The 19,302-nt window shown below is 40.1% G+C and overlaps 1 protein-coding gene across 1 annotated transcript in view; it reads left to right on the top strand.

Moving 5' to 3' along the window:
- galnt1 (UDP-N-acetyl-alpha-D-galactosamine:polypeptide N-acetylgalactosaminyltransferase 1) overlaps window positions 1-19,302 on the top strand; it is a 39,820-nt gene that overhangs the window by 9,830 nt on the left and 10,688 nt on the right. The window contains exons 2-4 of the mRNA XM_058648239.1: window positions 7,748-7,861; window positions 16,620-16,759; window positions 16,864-17,032. Of these exons, the coding sequence (XP_058504222.1) occupies window positions 16,621-16,759; window positions 16,864-17,032 (308 nt within the window). The 5' untranslated portion in view covers window positions 7,748-7,861; window position 16,620. The remainder of the gene's footprint in view (window positions 1-7,747; window positions 7,862-16,619; window positions 16,760-16,863; window positions 17,033-19,302) is intronic.

The raw sequence follows: 19,302 nt of genomic DNA, 5'->3' as shown, positions 1-19,302 counted from the left end.
CTTTTGTCTTTTTTTTAAATAAAGAAGGTAGAGCTTGTTTTTCAGAGGACCCAGAGTCCAAACAATATACATTTTAGTAATTAACAAGTTCCTTATCAATTGACAAGTTAGTAATTTTGTTAAATCTGAGGAGGCAAAATAAAAAAAAATATGTCAACAATAACTAAAAACATGCCTGCTACTGCATCCACAAATGTGTCCATGATTTGCGATCAGTGCAACATGTCTCATGTGCATGCCTTAACGGTCTTAACCTCGCCCCACTGCCCGTTATGACTGTACACACCCCAGTTTTAGAACCACTATTCCAGCCTAACAAAGGCATCTAAAATTATGTGGAACTAGCCCTATAAGAATTTGATATAGAAATCCATAATGATAGAAACGGAAATAAAAATCTGTGACTTCAATCAATTGATTTAGAAAGAGGGTGTGCAGTAGTCATGCCTGTGGCTCATAGTAGATATCACCTGCAGTCGTCAAGACAGAGTTATTGCTGAACAGTTGGTGTGTGCATGTTTGTGTTTGCAAGTCTAAATGCTATTGACTTCATGGCGGAGCTGCTTAAATTAAATATTGATTTTGTTTGCTCCATGAGGAAGTGTGTGTGTGTTTAAATGTTACCACATTGTGTGTTCCTGTGAGTTGAGTTGCACGTGTATATTTAGATCTTTGCTCGGTTGAGTACTATTATTATTATTATTGATTATGTGTTTTGCAGTAGCCAATAGGCGATTGAGTGAAAGTTTAAAAAATAGCCTCACAAGCCAAATCGCTTCTACTGGTTGAGTAGTGTTAAATATAAGGATTATAGGGGGGGCAGGCTTGCAGGCTCAGGGAGGTTACATGATGCTGCTGACTGCCAGCAACTGACCAACAGATACAGAATAATAGACTGATAAAGGATATCATTATAATGTCATTTTGTGAAATGAATTATCTGTGAAAGAACAACAGTTGTACTTTTTGTCTGAGGCATCAGAGTTGATACTTATACTGATACTACTATAAACTTGGGATATAACGGTAGAGTCAATTTTGAGCAAAAGTAACGTTGTGAAACTGAGACATGTCTTCTATGCAAATCCAGCATCCCTGAATCATTTTCATGCAAAATATCAAATTGAAAGAATGTTGGCAAAATTTCCCTATCTCCATCTTTGGCTGTATGAAATAATTCATTCCAGAAGGATCGTTACAATTATTCTGCTCAGCAATCCAACCTTTCTGTCAGACAGTCAGTATCAGTTGGGGCATATTTTTCATAAAAGTGACACTCATTTCTTTCAAAATTAGTTCAGTCCCTAAATGCAGAATGCCAATTCAACAGCACAGCTACTGTCACTCTACAAAATGAACATTGATCTATAAAATTCAAATATTATCTCGGTTGGCTGGAAATTATATTAAGCATGCCTTTTAAATTGCCATTTAATGAAAGGTATTCCTGTTGAGCAATCTATAAATCTTTATCCTGCCACCTGAGTCATCATATGTAGAAGTCTAACTTCATATTAGCTTCTTTTTTATCAAATTAAGTAAACTGCATGTTTTTTGCTCAGTTGTGGCTGTAAACTGACTGAAACAAAAAGCACATCCATCTCCTCCACAGCAGAGAATCGTTCACTTCTCCAGTTTCCTACATTCGCCATAGCGGGTGCACCTGGTTTTTAATGGAAAAGGCAAACAAAACTGATTGGTTTAATTGATGTTATGCCCAAAACCTGAGTGCTGAGCAATCTGTGGAGTGCTATACAAAAAGACTGTAAACATTTAAGTTTTGCACTTTCACATTGATAGCATTTAGCTAGTGTAACACAGTTGTGTTTAATCCACATTGTGCCACTACACTGCAAGTGTAGGCCATTGAATGCTGAGTAGAATTACTAGGAAGTCTGCTTTAGATTGTGAATTTTGCTGGGAGCATTTGAGCTCACAGCTGAAGGCATGCATGCACTTAAGTTTAGTCCTTAGTAAGGGACATGGTAGCAGAGAGAATACAAACTGTAAGTCAACTGTAAGTTACCCAAGTGACTGTGGCACTCGGGACACATAAGAGGGAAGGTGGTATATGTGTGTCAATGTGTGCATTTTCATTGCTATCGTTCCCATTAACAGTGGTCTTCGCTGCTTTCTGTTCTGTTTCCTGTGCTCTCGACACTCCATAAACAGGAAGTAGATCTCTCCCATTCTCTCCGTGACTATCTCCTTTTATCTGTCTTTTTCTGTCTGTTCTTTGCTCCTTCATTCTTCCACTTCCCACCCTGCATCCCTTGGTGAGCACATACAATATATCTAGAAAGTGACAGGCTCCCAGACCACATTCTTATTATGGAAAGCAAAACAGGCTGTTATTGGAGCCGTTTCATCCAGGATAAATGTGACAAAGTTGCGTGTCAAACATTTTGGACCAGCTGCTTCTTACCTATTTTCTCCTTGCTATTCCTGGTATTCCTGTTTTTCCTCTCCTGGCTTCCTCTGGAAAGCTGTCACAAATGGTGAACTATGCCTGCAGTTGCCTGTGATACTGTTGTCATCTTTTGTTGCTTTTCCTCTAGTCTCTTTATAGCAAGGGTGTTGGTGCTAGTGCATGCATGGTGTGCAGCAGACCCCTCAGGGCCTTCCTGTCCCACACCACTGGAGACATTAGGTGTAGCAGGAGGTTGAAAAGTGTACTGGACAGAAGTGGATGAGGAGGTACGGTTGGTACAGGATTGGCACAGCATTGTTTGTTGTTGCTAAGACTGGAAGTGTCATTTCTGGACTCCCTCTGATGTAACATGCACTGCAAACAGAAATCTTGGAAAGAAACCTACATGTCCATAGCAAGCTATCACATGGGCTTTCCTAAAATACATGTTTTTTTTTTCTTTGTGTCTTATCCTATTTTGTCTCTCAAGTGTCTCGCTCTCTCTCTGGCTATCTTCAGAGAGAGAGGGGAACATTAAGGTTTAATGCTTGGCCGTGGCTGGTTGGTCACAGAGTATTCCCCCTGAGTTTGGGAAGCTTTAAAGTACGGTATTTGACTGCCTGTTAGTTTTAGCTAACCCCACATTGCGTTCTAAATTGTCCAGAACAAAGGTTGTTTGAGAGCCCCTCAACCTTATTTGGCTCCAGTCCTATTATGAAGAGTTATGTGGGTGCAGACATGCATTTATGAGTTAAGTGATTTCTTCTTGCTTAAAGAGGACATGTGCTTGCTTGCTGAAGTTTTGTTAATAGTCCCTCCATGAGCTCATCTTCACCTCTGCATTTGTGTGTCTGGCTCAGTGTCTGGTAGTTTGGATTCATAACAGGAATTATGGTGATAAAATCCGAATAGAAATAGGCCTCTGTGGGAGAAGAAAGAGTTAGACTGTGGATTAATCACAGGGAGTGTTCATTAGGGTCACAAATACAAGCCAGAGAGGGTGGAATGATGAGGACCCAGCCTTTTGGCTGCTGTGCTGCATTCCCTGCATTGATTCACAGCTGGAATGAAGAGAAATAGGGAGTAATGACGAGGACTGAAACTCTTTTTTTTCCAGAAAATTAGCCCTAGAAAGTATTATCTAGTACATGCAGAAGCTGTACCGAGTTTCTCTGATGTGACATTTTATGCTCACTGCTTATTTTCCCTGATTGCAGTGTAATTGACCATTAATGCATATACAGTCGGCCCTAGTATCTACTAATACAGAATACATCCATATCTATATAATGCAGTCTTACTGCAGAGAACTGTGCCTTGACTGTGAATGTAGATGTTCACACCATACCATTGTTTGTGCATTAATAATATGCTACTAACTACTTGTATACTAGATTTTACACTTGGACATCATCAAAACTTAAGTTATACCATGTCCTGACTTCCAGAGTTACGCTGAGGTCAGACTACACCTTTTAAGCATGATTCTAGCTCTTAAGTGGTCAGCCCCGAAAATTGATTGTTTTATACCCTGTACTAGTGTGTCATACTGACTGGAAATTAAATACAGATCTCAGATGACTCACGACCTCCTAATTTTTTTTTTGTCTTCCTGCTACATGTTCTGTCACGTCAGTGACATTGACCAATTCGAGCACAGAGCCTTCTGCACATGCCAAAACAAAACGGTCTGTGATGGTCTGTCAACTGAGACATCACATCTTGATGTAGTGGTTGCCTGAGGTGTGTGCATATCTTTGTGTTGAAATTCAGTGTTTTTAAAACCAGGTCTGCTTTAAATCAGCAGTAGCATTACAGTAGGGTTTTGGGTCTTTAACTGTATGAGATCAGCAGTTAATGCCCAGTTGTGGGAAAAGCTGAGGTAGCTGCATATGTTGGAAATCCTCCCAACTTTGCTGCACCACTGGACAAGAGCCCATTCAAACATACATGCATTGAGTCTCTTTCGCGATCAATATTTCAAGTTTAAATTGGCTTGACAGTATGACAGTAATCAAGAACATTAATTTCAAACATGAAACATTTTGTCTCTCCAGAAAGGGATCGTAGGGACGCCGGGCCTTTGTGCTCTTTGTGGTCATCCTTGGTCTTTTCCTTTTCATCATACAAACTCATGCATGCATGCATGGACATGAGCGTGAAATGAACAAAATGAGAGGTTTGTTCTGCAGACACTGACACTCAGAGACTGGTTGCTATTTGCACTGCTATGTGGTTCTGTTGGTTTATTTTGTGATTGTCAGGGGAATCTGATGAGTATTTATAGATGCTCTTGCTTGTCCTGCCTCCAATTTGCAGATGGATTGCATTCCACTCAAACATGGTGAAAAATACGTGTGTGAAAAATAAAGTGATGGAAAGAGAGCGATAGTTTGAGGCATCATGTATATGCAAGACAGACGGAGAGAGAAAAAAGCAGTGCGTAGATGAGGAATGATGACTCACCCAGGAAGAGACACACAGACACCTTTGGTGGCCAGGACCCTTCATATACCAAAGCATACCTGCACTGCGGTGCAGCCTCCTCACACTCACTAATGCAGGAGTGTGTAGGCTGGCAGGAAGAGATTTATGGTATGGCTCCTCTTGTAATACATATTCTTAATGCACACATATTTACACACTGGCTAGAAATATGAAGTCCCAACAGACCAGAATTATGACTTGGCTTTAAAGTAGGCCAAGGACCAGATTGAAGGACACACAAACTGAGACATATTCACGTTCATCTTCATTCTCTGCAGATTAAAAAAAGCAGATTAATCCAGTGAAATAAGCAGTTATGGGAATCTATCAGTTGTTCATCCCTGTTAACCTACTTCTTCATCCCCCCTTTCTTATATTGCTTCAAGGCCGGCAGAGTGCCTTAGGCTATGTTTAACCGCTGGGTGGGTGTGGAGGGATGGAGAATGATGGATTTACAATACAATACCCAATACAGAGATATGCCAACTATTTTGTAGTTGATGGACAGCTTTCGAATATCCGCTCTTTAGATACTTTATGTTTAATGCTGCTTTTCCACTCATACCAGGAAGTGTTTGTGCAGTTGGACATTTGCCTGGTGACATTGTGACTCTGATTGTGTGATAATGTGAGAGATGAGTGTTATTATTGTGCGTGCATAGCCAGGAAGTGCGTTTCGAGGACGTTGAGTGACAGCGTCTCTCTCGCCTTCCTGTGGTTGCTTTGAGGTTTTTGCTTCCCTAAGGTGCAATCAGAGTTGTCTCTTTTCCAGACTGCCTGGAAAAAACCCACAGTCCGCAACTGGAATGTATGAGTGAAATTAAATGTATTTAAAATATCTCTTTATACGACACAAGACTATTTCACTACAGATTTAGTTTGATAGTTATACTAATCATGAAATATAAGAATTTTCTTTTGATTGCTGATGACCTTAACAATTAATGTTGTTCTTTTTTGCATCAAGAAACATAAAAAGCCATAATAGACTCACTGTTACTCTCTCGGCAGACGAGAAGTTCAACAGTAAATCCATCCATCTTGAGCACCAGGCATCATTGATTCCAGCACAAGAGTTCACCTCAGCTTGCTGGGTTTTTGTTCAGTCAGTGCAGAACACAGTCCACTCCACACTACTCTGTTATTGTTTAAAAACATGTGTCTGTAACACATACACCTGCTGTCTATACTACCCTGGTATTTTTGAGCCCCCCATAAGGGGAAGCTTAGAATAGTTGCTGGCTTTGTTTTTGTTTGAAAAGACCAGGGCAACGTTTAGGTCGTTTAGACAGAAACTGAGACTTTTGACAGTGACACAGTTATCTATGTTCAATTCCTCTTAGCACGGACGTGTGCATGTCCACTGTACCTAAATGATTATTAGATATGAATTTTCAGATGAGTATGTCTGGACGGAGCTGTAAAGTGTTGTTGAAATATTGGTGAGAAGTATTTTAGTCAGAAATAGTCTAATAAGTATTTACTCAGGAGGAACATAGGTTTTAATGCTATGATTCAAAATTTGACAATAAGGCCTTAGTGTGGTACATTACAATCAAATTAAGGACACTACTGTATATACAGTAACTCATGACACCATGTAGACAATCACAATAGGAATTAAAAAATTAAATGACATAAAACCAATGATCCTAGACTAAACTAGACAAGTCTATAAATGGCAGACCCATATGCACTAAAATAAAGAAAAAAGATTTAGAATTGAATCAAATTGTGACCTTAGATCAGTGGTCTCAAAGTGGCAGCCCGGGGGCCACATGTGGCCCTCCAATTGATTTCATGTGGCCCTCCAAACAATATCAAGTTGTAAAGAGTCATTTCTATATGTTTTTATTTTAAAATGAATAGATTAATATTGCATCATAAATATGTTTTTTTAAAACAAGCATATATTTTGAAATTGTCCAATCCAATCCAACTTTATTTGTAAAGCACTTTAAAACAAACACAGTGGACCAAAGTGCTGTACAGAATAATGGATAAAAGACAGAATAATGGATAAAAGACAGAAGAAGTAAAAGACAGAAAAGCTCACACGAGGCAATAGAGCACATATAAAAAAAAAGGAAGTAATACGGCATATTGATGATATGAGCTCATAACATCCACCGCAACTGTTGCTTTTCCCAAAAAAGTAGGGCTTATTTTTTTACTTGACTGGCCCCCGACTGACTAGACGAGACCGTCAGTGGCCCACAGGTCATTTGAGTTTGAGACCCCTGCCTTAGATCAAATTCCAAATAGAATCAAGGATTTGGAGAATCGTGAAACCGTTTCTGCTTCTGCTTCTGCAGTGATGTGATAAGACGTTGCCTCACCCTTGATATCTCAGGGTGCATAACATATTATGTTGTTGTATTATGTTGTTGTTATCAATAACATCATTTGAATGCAGATAGTTTTTAATCTGAAAATTGTGTTTTCAAACAAAAACATAGTAGCATGGATGTAGCCTTAGTTTTAAACTCAGACTTAACTCTTGTCTTGGCTGTTTCTCCCCTCTTTCTGTGTTGATCACTCTCCTTGCTGAGAGTTTATGGAAGTCTGCTGCAGTTAATCCATTCATTGTCCTTCCTTTTAATGAGGATGATATAACCGTCGTAAGTAATTATATGTAATATATAGGCCTCGTTAATAAAGGCATTAAATACAGAAAATGTAGCAAACGTTGAGGGAGCAACTGATGGCCACCTCTGTGCAGTTACAGTTCTTAGCAGAGACCTTATAGATCACACAAAAGTTCTACTTCTTAATGCAGCTGCTTTGTGTACCTTTTTTTCTTTTTTTACATCTGGAACTTAAAGCTCTGTTTTTTCTTGTTTGGTAAAGGAGCATGTTTGAGTGACGAGCAAAGGAAGAAGTGGCATCTCTGTGGCTCCGCCCCCCTCTGCTGGTGGAGCATACTACATATCCGACCAGAGACCCCTGTAGTCACATTGAGAGGTATGTTTGCAGAAATGATGGTGCTATATGAAATGAAATGAACAATATGTTAGTTCAAACATTCTTTTTATTATTCTGCGTTTATCATCGCACCAACAAGAAGTATCCCAGTCGCGTAAAGACGCTTTTATTTTTCAAATAGTTATTATTGTGTCTTTGTGTTTAGGGCAAATTCTGAACTCTGTATGTGGTGCATGTTCTATCAAGTTGGGGGATCACTTCTCCTAGTAGAGTTCTAAGTGATGTTCAGACTCATTAGAGCAGAGCCTGGTAAATGATTAATGGTGTCTAGTTTTACTTAGTCTTATTTTAGTTCTAATTACATCTATTTTAAATCTGTTATGTTACAGATGTCCTTATTTCCTATTCCACGTAAACTATTCTTTAGGTGATATGTGGCCTCAGCATAGTGATTGTACCTGGAGCTGTATTTCCAAGATGATGATAGTGAGATGTGAAGTACAAACCAAATCCATCAGTGGTCAATTTTGTCTTGGTCGTTGGCACATTGAGAACTGCTGATGACCAGCGGCTTGAACATTTGGCTGCTCTTTTCTTATTTAGCTACTCTATTGGTTGAGAATTAAACTGTCTGTGTCCATTTTTGATAAGATATCAAGCTCATGGGGACAGCGGAGATGTCGATATCTCATAAAAAAATGTCTTATAGGCTTCATCTTGATATACACCAGCTAACAACTACGCTACCATTCTCGTGCCACCTTCACTTTTTAGAATAGGGAGATGATGTAAAAACGGGGGAGAGTTGAAGAAAAGAGTATGTGATGTATTTGACGCACAGCATTGAGTTCAGTCGGGTTGCTGTGTCAACTCTTCTTATGCAAGCAAGACCCCTGTGTTGAGCTAGTTACTGCCTCACTAGCCATTTACATTTTACAAGTCTATTTTCAGTCACGCCGTCGAGCCCTGCATGTACTGTATGTCTCTTCTTTAAATTTCTTTTGTACTCTTTAACTGTCAAGGGAACACCATCTGTGACAGTGATGTGTATCGATTTTTGCCTAAAATGCCCAAGTGATTGGAGATTGAAGCATTTAATTCCACTTTGTACCACTGCCAAGATTTACATTGGTAATCAATTTCAGCTGGGACTTTTACGCTGCCATAGGCAGTTCTGTTTTACTCTTTGTGTATTTTAAACTTTGTTTTCAGTTTTTCCACCTGTTGCTGTCTCTCACACAATCTCTCTCTGACAATTAAATGGTATTAGATTCTGTAGAAAGAGAACACACGTGTATTTAAGTCTGATGGTATCACCATTATGGAAAGTAGGCTTAAAAATGTGTTTTATGCAAATCAGTCAATATTCAGTTTTAGAAGCATTTTGAGGAAAATGCTGCCCATAAAACTTCAAGACTTAAAATGCATTGGAAAAAAGTATTTGATGTCATTTGACTAAGTGATCAACCCAGGATGTGTCTATAAAACTCATCTGCAATTGTGAGAACTGTATTATTCATGATCTCCATGTGCAGCATGGAGCAGTTTTCCCACTCTAAACTCCTATAACAGGGTTTTAGATGTTTAAGTGCCTTTGCTGATTAATTGTAATCATGAAATACTTCTTGTCAGTTCCACACAGTCTGTGTGGCCTGGTCTTACTTACAGTTTTTATGCCGAAACAGAGGCGAAGACATTCTATGGAGCATATTTGTGATTAGTGTAGTAACATTGGGCAGCAATGTACTTGGATGCAGGATGTACTTGTTTAAAAGTAGTTTCACTGAAAGTGCACAGCAGCACTCTTCTCTGTTATGCAGATTTTAAAATGTGCTTTTGGTTTGTGCTGCTCTCTTCTTCTTCTTTTGTATTTTTCTGTAGTTGCAATCCTGTTGTATTCACAATGACTCAGCTTAAAGGAAAGATAAAAGGCACTGATATTTCATTTTGACTTGGACAGTGGTTTCCTTAGTTTTTAGGGGCACCCCTACTCTATCCTAATCTTTTGGGAAAATGTTAAGATGTTAATAAGACGTACACTTTGTAAATTGTATATATCTTGTAATCCTAGAAAAGGATAATCCAAAATGTATTACCATTAAAGACATAAAAACATTTTTCAGGGTCTCCTCCATACAAAATTGGTAAACTAAAATTATAAGCCTCACCACGTTGTAAGGCTGCACAATTTCGGATTTTTAATCATGATCACAATTTTGGCATCCCACGATTAAATCAGCTTGATCTTATAGAAATGCGTGCTCCACCAATAAGAATGTCTCTTACATAATATGAATTTTCCATATACCGCATGAAAAGTGGAATGTGGAGCAGCAGAACACTGTTCGACGGGGAACCCTTTTTATTGCTGCACCACACATTTGTTTTCAGTGAATAATCAGTCAGTCAGTGATAAATAGTAAGAGGTAAATAATTGTGATTTCAGTTTTGGTCAAAATAATAGATTGAAATCAATTTATTGACCAGTGGTGGGCTGTCAGGGCCAACAGGGCCTTCTCTGCTGGCCCTGACAATTTCAAAAAAGTATTTATTATTATTATTATTATTATTATAATTATTGTTATTATTTTTAATAATCAAATTAATGTGTGTCTGAACGTGTCTGAATTCAATTACTTTTTCAGTATGTTATGATTATATATTCAGAAAGAATATGGTTATTTTTTGTGAAGCTGAGCTGGATATTCCATATGTCATTAAACGCATCATAGCTCCGTGGACCTGCTCTAGTAGTATTGCTGGCCTTTCGTTGAAGCTGCCATTTGCTATTTGGTTATAACTTTGACTGACGTGTGTCGTCAGCCAATCAAAATCTGATGCATAGTGACAGAACGCCCCCAGGCCCAGCGATGTGTCTGGTGCTAGCCCCCGCTGTTGTCATCATCGACGTTTGAACCTTTGGCGGGTTTTGAAGTAAGCTATGGCCACTTGCATTAACACCACCGATCTATCATGTTTCTGATCTCCTTCGTGTGCACTTTTTCACGGTGATCGTTTGGAGAAAAGAAGGAAATTATTTCAAGAGGAAGACCTACACCAAAGAGGTACATCATTTCCGGTAGTTTGAGTGTTAATGATAAATTTAGAACATTTTTTAGAAGTGGTGAGGACAAAAACTGTTGATCATAAATAGTGCCGGGGACGTGTTCCCTGCGTAGCTGACGCCTATGCTTATGTGGAAGCTTGTTTTTGTGTCATATAGTGGCTTGTGAAATTGCGGTTGCTGAGTGACATAACAGAAGATGTGGTGGTAATGATGCAGTAGCCTATAGATGCGCAGTAGTGTGCGTGTTCGCTATGGTTGTTGCATATCAAATGTCTCGTGAATATAGTGCATTTTTACTGAAGGCCCTGACTGAAACCCCACAGTACGCTACTGTTATTGACAGATAACAACCTAAACAATAGCTACACAAATTTTTCTTAAATGGAGGGAAATAATGAGTTTTTTTTCTTTTTTACTAAAGATTTTCTTTTTTGAAGTGTTTGTATTTGTACATCTTTTTCTCTCTGTTTGTCTACAATGAGCCTTATTGTCAAATATAAATAATTTATTATTATATGACTGTAACAATAACCAGTCTATTGGAAACTAACCATAAAAATAAGGTAACTCATTGTCATGTTGCAATCTGCTGTTAAGGCCCCTAAATCTGCACTGACCTCCAATAACATTATCATACATGGAAGGCAACACCTTTGTAGTAAGATTAAATGCTTAAATCAAGGGTTTTCCACATTGAATAAGGTCACATGTCTGATGCTACACCCGATGGTTCAACTCCAGACTCTGCTAGTCCACATGCTGATGTGTCCTAGGGCAAGACACTTAACCCCAGGTTGCTCCTGATGTCTGTCAATGGGTATGGGTAAGTGCTATAGAAATTTGGAAGATGGAAGAGTTGCTTGTGTTAACGGAGTTGTTTTAACTCGTGGGGAACGCAAACTATTTCCACAACGGGGATTTCGGAGAAACAGGAGGTGGTTCAAGTTCGGTCGACCTGTCGGCAACATGTAAAGGGGGCTTACATTGTGTAAGCGCATGTTATTCATGTTACTATTAGTTGGCAGCAGCTTCGGGTTAGCCTAAGGGGGTAACGTGTAGTTGTAGAACAATGGCTACAACCACAAGACTTTTTTTCCCCATCTGGCACGTTACTGGGTGCATGGTTTTTGAAGGTGAAGATCGTGACTTTGTTTTTATCAATATTCGATTTACAATCGAGATCGTGACAACCCTAGTAAATATAATGCCTTTATTTACTCACTGCTTTCGTCATGGTAAACTGAGGCACCATCCACACAAACGTTCATCTTTTTCTTGTCATTTTGAGAAAGTGTTTCGTAAACATGGGGTTGTTTCAGGAAATGTATTCATCCACATATGACCCCAAAACCACTCTAAACACTATGGAACATATGCCAGGCCTGTCAGGGCACTGTAGCCCTGCTACAGAAATACTACAAAACCAGAGAAGAAACCAGGATTTATTTATTATTTTTTTTTAAAATAAAGCTTTATTCGAATAAGTATACATTCCGTACATTCCCAGAAACAGGTACAGAATGAACACAGCCAGGGGGACTAAGAAAAGAAAAGAAAAGAAACGGTATCATAAAACAAACAGACCAAACAATCTCTAAAGACAAGAAGAGGAAAACAACGACAACAAAGATAAACAACAGCGAATGCAAGCGCAAGAGAGATGTGGGATTCCACATTTCTTTGTGGGTAAAACGCAGCTACAATAAAAACCTCAACATATTTTCATGGATTTGTTTTTTGTGGACAGCCCATGATATTAGGTTCTCTCTTTGTCGTTCTGTGCCTCTGTGCTTCTTTCTTCCTCTATGGGAAAAGTCTTATTTTCCGCTGTCAAGGTTGTGACCTGGAAATGAAGGGACCCCAGTCATGTGTAGCTTAGCTACTCCATATAGAGCAATGGAGACAGTACTTCAGGCCATCTTGTTCTGATTCACTTTACTAATATTAGCCTGAGTCTTGTCCTGCTCTAGTTGAAGGAGCGATATTGTGACTGTTAAGGAAATCAGTGTTATCTTGGAAATGGTTTATCTAAGAAAGCACATGTGACCCAAGGACCCTTCACACATTTGAATAGCTTTTGTTTTTTCACATTGATGATATTGATATATGAGTCAAACTGCAACATATATTTTTACATGTTTGTTTATTATGGAGAAAGTGGTGGAAAGACATCCTATTGTACACACATGGAGCAATCATACTAGCAGCTTTAACTTTGTGTGGATCAGAGACACACAAAGGCATTGTTCTTCTGGCAGTCACTCTTTAATTGTATTTTATAGCTTTAAACATTAATCCCCAAAAGGGAGGCTCCATGCTCTTAGTCATAAATTGTAAAGCAAGTGAATCTCTGGATCCTCTTGCTCTTGCTGAGTTTTCCCAGTGGTTTTGAGAAACACTGGTTGTGCAATCTCTAAAGGGGGATTAAGCCTGTGAAGGAGGAGGAGAGAAGGAGCCATGAAGAGAGACACAGAAAAGGATGTGAAGGGGGAAATTGTGTTCTTGGAGGGAAGTAGTGATGGCAACCACTCTTGAAAGGGGACAACATCACTAAGAGACGAACCGGGGAGTTGAAGTGGGGGTGGGGTGGCTCCGAGAGACGGAGCGAGATGCCCAGGATGGAGCTATAAAAGAAAGATGGAGGGAACGTGATATGTTAATGGATTAGGTCGAGAGTGAGGAGATGTGGGGATGAAGAATTGTGCGTCTGTTTAATGTCATAGGGTGCCAGGCTGTTTAAAAGAGACTTCAAAGAGACTATCAGCCAACATAAACTAAACTGACACACATGCATCACACAGAGGCAGGGCCCGGGGCGGCAGTGAACACAGAGGAGAGCTGAGGTGTCCTCTGTCAGGCCTGATTAGAAATACTCTGTGTGGAGAAGTATGGGTCAGAGACAGCACTTGAAAAGTGTGTGTTCAGTCAATGTACATCCATATATTTTCTACTTCTGCTCGGAGCACTGCTGTCAAATTCTTCCACATTTGTAGTGTTCAGATAGAGTTTGGAAGAAAAACGGCTGACATTGCTCTGACAGGACTTTGAAACAACTTTGTGAGCAAGTCTGTGCGGGTGTGTCTCTAAAAGAGTGCCTCCATGCCAGTGCCTGTCGCTGACTAAGTGCACTGTTATAGGTTTGGCATATGTGCTTGTTTCTATCTTCACACTGGGAAAAGTAAAAAGATAGACATATCCCAGCTCCTGCTTTGTTATCATGTCATGTTACTGAGTGGAGGTCAAGCAAGGCTTGTACAATCCTGCAGTAGTCAGAGAAACGGACAGGAAAGAGACTAGAGAGCAAGAACTGAATATCAAGCTTCCCACTGTTGCTGGAATCCCAAGAATTTCTTGAAGAATGAACCAAACAGTGAGATGAGCAATTCATTGAGGATATCCAGGAGGATCTGGGAATTTTTCTGACGATTATCTTAGAGCAATATATATTTAAGAATGTGTTTATTTGGTTTTAGTGGTTTTGATCTGTTATTGTTGAATGTTTTATCTTTGAATCATAAGTTTGTTTTGGATGTGGTGTGAACCAAGAAAAAAATAGGAGAACCACTTGTGCTCTTCTGTGGCTTTCAGAGACATATAGAGGTTATAAATCATAGAAACAAGACACATAAAAGAGCAAGGATGAAACTGAGCAGATAGAGTAACATACAGTTCAGCATGGTAATTCTTATCACATTCAGCCCTCACCCATATCTTCCTCCTTTATATACAGTAGTAGAAGTAACACCTGTGTGTGTGTGTGTGTGTGTGTGTGAGCCATAGCCAGCTAATGGTGTGAACATGTTGTGCTGATAACACTCATGACAACACTACAGAAGGTGGCAGCCCATTTTCACCTCCCTACAACACACACACAAACAATACTAAGAGAGGAACAGAGTCAAGAAATGTCTATTAACGCAAGGAACGTCAGTCTATCAATTCATCACATAACAGTCCAGTGGGTAGCTTGACAGGTTTACTTGACATGTGACTTACTGAGGGGATCAGTGTGTGCAGTGCTGACTTGAATGTTGTTCAGATACAAAATGCAAGGGATATACATAAGTAGCAATAAGTATTGCTAAAATCAACAAAAAATCCACTATCTGTAGCCCTCACAGTACCATAATAAACACTAACAATCACTTTGTGCTGACTGAATGTATTGATTTGGCCATGTACTTGTCACTAACAGACCATACCAGAGCATACCTCCTCAGTTAATTATGATGTTAACTGATTTCTTTTAGATTTTTAACGTGTTTAACGAGTGTGAGGGATCAGTGTTGCATTTAAATGTCACCAGTTTCTCTTTGTCAGCCTGGGGGAGAAACTCTTGCAAGGTTACAAAACTCATAAACAGTGTGAGAGGCTTGACAGGAGATATGAAAGTATCCAGTTGGGAGGGTTTTTTTTAATGAAACTGAAGCAGTTAAGCATGACCTTTTTACATAATAGTATCCTCTGTTATTGGTTATTTCCAGCAGCTTTTCACCTCTCATCGCAGTTAGTTACCACAAGCTAGTGGTATTCAATGTTATGTGTATCTATCTTTTTGACATGTCTGAGAGAGATTGTATAACTGCATAAATATGTATACTGATGGAATGGATTTTTCATGCCTTGCTGCAGAATAGTACACCACTTTATTTTGGTACAACTCTTCACTGCTGCAATGTCAGGACGTTGAGACTTCATGAATCTGTCGGCACAAAAGTCTAAGAAAAGAAAATTTTTGAGAGAGCAGAGATCATTACTTTTCTGCTGTATATGGCACATTATGCTACCAGAATCCCATCAGGTGGACTTTACAAAATGCTGCTCTGCACTTTTCTATCTCTGAGGCTGCAAAGCTAACCTGAGCTAAGCTAACTGAGCTATGTATGACGTCCTTTTTTTACACCCAGGGGGCATGAAAGAAATCACCATGGTCAAATTAATTTTCTTCCTTCTGCTGCTGCAACCTGAGGGATCATTGAGGCAAAGATTCAACTAAAGAGAGGAGAAATGGTGCTCGAGGAGAGAAGGGAAGGGGAGCAGAGGAATGTTAATGTGGCTGTGTCTGTCTCTTGCTGCCTGCCAACGAAATGCAATTACTATCACAGCTCCTCTCTCTCTGTGTGACCATGTCTGTGTCTGTGTGTGTGTGTACCTGTGGGGGTGAGTGTGTGACTGCACTTAAGCACACAGGAATTTGGTATGCCCAATGTAAAAAGAGTAGATTGGTTTGTCCATGACACGGCATCTGGGAAAACCGATACAGTAGATGTCTGTCTCCTCTGTTTCACTTTGCTTGAGAACTGGAAAGCAGCGAAAGCATCGCTGAGAAACATCAATGCTAAAACACAATTTTTCAGCATGCGTATATTGGTGCCAGATACTAATCTAACAGATTCGCTTTTACATATGTTCTTGTTGATGTAATCTTTTTCTATTTTGAGGCTCTCTTGGAGTGTGGAGGTGACCGTTTGGAGAGGTGCTGATAAACAGCCGACAGATAAGAGCCGGGAGTCAGATCGGCAGGCAGGCAGGCAGAAGGACAAATAGAGGTGTTGCGAAGATACTCGGACACAGAGCTTAGAGGAGTGGAGGTTGAGAGGAGTGGGGAAATAAATGAAGAGATGCATGAGAAGAAATGGAGAGTAATCTCTGAGCTTTGATTCTGTGTGCCGCTCAGGGCTCACCATCACGCGACTTTAATATTTTCGTCTCACTTTCTTTTCATTTTAGGATGCGGAGGTTTGCCTACTGCAAGGTGGTTTTAGCCACCTCTCTGGTGTGGGTGATGCTGGACATGTTCATTCTGCTCTACTTCAGTGAGTGCAACAAGTGTGAAGACAAGAGGGAGAGAGGACTGCCCGGCAGAGAGAGTGAGTCAATGACAAGCACATATATGTGGTTTCAAAAAGGCACTGTCTAATTATCCAACTTCCTTTCGTATTAAATTAATGTGTGTGTATTTGTATATTTTTAGATCCTCTCACCAGGCCGCGGGACGGGCCAGGTGAAGGGGGGAAGCCTGTGGTGATCCCTAAGGAGAACCAGGAGAAGATGAAGGAGATGTTTAAGATTAACCAGTTCAACCTCATGGCCTCAGAGATGATTGCCCTCAATCGCTCACTGCCTGATGTCCGCCTGGAAGGGTAGGTAGCATCCTGCAGCCTCACTGCAGCTAATCATCTGTCTTTTTATTTAGATTAGCTCATGAAGTTCTCCTTAAAATGGATGTCATTGGTTTTCATTTCTGAGAGAGCATTTACATATCGTATAACAGAATTTTGTTATAAACCTTAAGCTCGATGTCTAACTGAGCAGACATTAAATTCACATCGACCCCTCTGCTTTCGACTAAGGTTAAATTTGAATTATTCAAGTACAGGTCTAAGAGCTATGTAAATGATGTCTAAGTATATAAAAAGAAATATATTCAATAAACTTTAAGACAAAGTTGTTTCCCTCTGCCATAGATTTTTCAACAATGCCGCCTGTCTGCCTGTCTCATCGAATCATAATAACATCCCATTAGTTCACCCTGAAGATTGCTTCGTCTTTGCCCTGTTTCCATAGGAAATTCATAACATGAAGAAACTAAGTAATGACATGACTTTGCAGTAAACAAAATTAAGAGTAGACTTATATCTACAAGTGTTGGTGTCAGTACCAGTGACTCTTCAGACAAGGAGTCTGACTGAGCAGCAGACAGACATGCATCTGGCCAAAGCTCGGACGTTATGTCACGGTTCGTTCAAGCAGGTGAAAGCCAGCTGAGCCTTCCATCCACTCTTTGCTCCTTTTTTCACTGTGGTAGCAGAACATGCACAGATCAGTAATAAAGGTTTTTTTTTTTGGTTTTTTTCTGAGAGCCAGACGGGTAGAAAGACTGACTGACAAACAGACACAAGACTGACAGGCAAGGTCACATGCACACTAGACAGGCAGGAAAGAAGGAGGACATCGATCCGTGAAATGGGTTTTAGTCTTTGAGTGAGAGTTGATTACTAGGTGTGTTTTCACTCTGCCTGCTCTCCGTCTATCTGCTTTTCCAATTAGGAGATAAGACGGAGTCGGTATTGAGCAAGGGAATGTCTGTGTGTGCGCATGCGTGTGTGCGTGTGTCCTCAGTCCTGTCAATGAATTCATCATGGCTAAGCTGGTGGTCATCACCTGAAACTTCTGATGGTTTGTTTTCAGTGTTGTCATCAGTACAGTACTGTGTGCAAAAAAAAATTGGCAGTGACTGCTCTTTCTGACATCACTGTCAAGTCTGTGCATGTGTGTGTGTGTGTGTGTGTGGTTGGGTGGGTCTGCGGTATATGAAAACACTTTCCGTGACCACACCTTCCAGACAACTTAACATTTTCTCCCTTTTTTGGATCCTGACTGTGACACATAAATGTATACGTCTGTGTTTGTGTAATGTTGTAAGAGTGACGTTGCTTTAATCCAAACCACTCCACCCATCCACCCAACCACCCATCGTAACTATCCCCACAATTCTCTTGGTGCATTAACAGCATGTAGCTCATTACTCTGCTATGCTGTTGCCAAATCCTGCTCCACCACTCCAAGTGGATTCACAGGACTCACAACAAGTCCTCAGTTTTTAAAATCTGCATCATGTGATACCCTGATATGTGTGTACATGTGCGTGAGTCAACATGCTGGCTGGTGTGGAAACACAGAAGTCTTGTTTTCCCTTCAGCTGCACAGCAAAGATCATGGCCTGAGACTGGAATGATTCGTTTGCATTTGATAAACAGAGAGGAGAGAAATAATTAACTGACGTACAGAAGAGTGTATAGACTCCAAGGGTGTCTCTGTTTTTACTGTGAATCGTCTTATGTGCTCATCCTCTTCACTTCCTTGCTGAGTGTATGGGCATGCACACTGCAGCCTGAGAATCACTGTGTGTTATTGAACGTGGTCTAGAAGCAGCTGCAGGATGGAGTTAATTCTTCATCTCCTCTCCTCTGTCACCGTCAGCCACGCAGGGAGGGTGTTGAGGATGGAGGAAGAGAGATCATATTCCATTCAGCTATTGTGTGAGTTGAATCTGTCACAGGGAGGAAGTCACAGGCTGCTTTCAGTTTTGTCATCAGCAGATAACAGTTTGAGCTTCTCACTGTGGGTCTTTTAAGGAGACACCGAGTGTGAGGCAGTCAAATGTCTGACAGCTTGCATGCAGGTATCAGCATGGCAGGCTGTCTTTTCCTGAGCTAAGTGTTTTCTGCCATTTTAATGTGTGAGTGGCATCTGTAGTGTATACCAATCCATCTGTAATATCTCTGGTTTTGTTTTTGGTTAAAAAAAAGCTTTTGAAGCAGTTTCCCACTAAAATAAATTGTTTTATTTGTTTGGTGAGAAGATGATGAAAGACTCACATGTCTTCTGAATAAGTGTCAAAAATGTAATG

This window comes from Solea solea, chromosome 13, assembly GCF_958295425.1.
Source record: "Solea solea chromosome 13, fSolSol10.1, whole genome shotgun sequence".
Taxonomy (NCBI): Eukaryota; Metazoa; Chordata; class Actinopteri; order Pleuronectiformes; family Soleidae; genus Solea; species Solea solea.
Note: the sequence above shows the minus strand (reverse complement) of the source record. Positions and strands in the feature narration are given on the sequence as shown.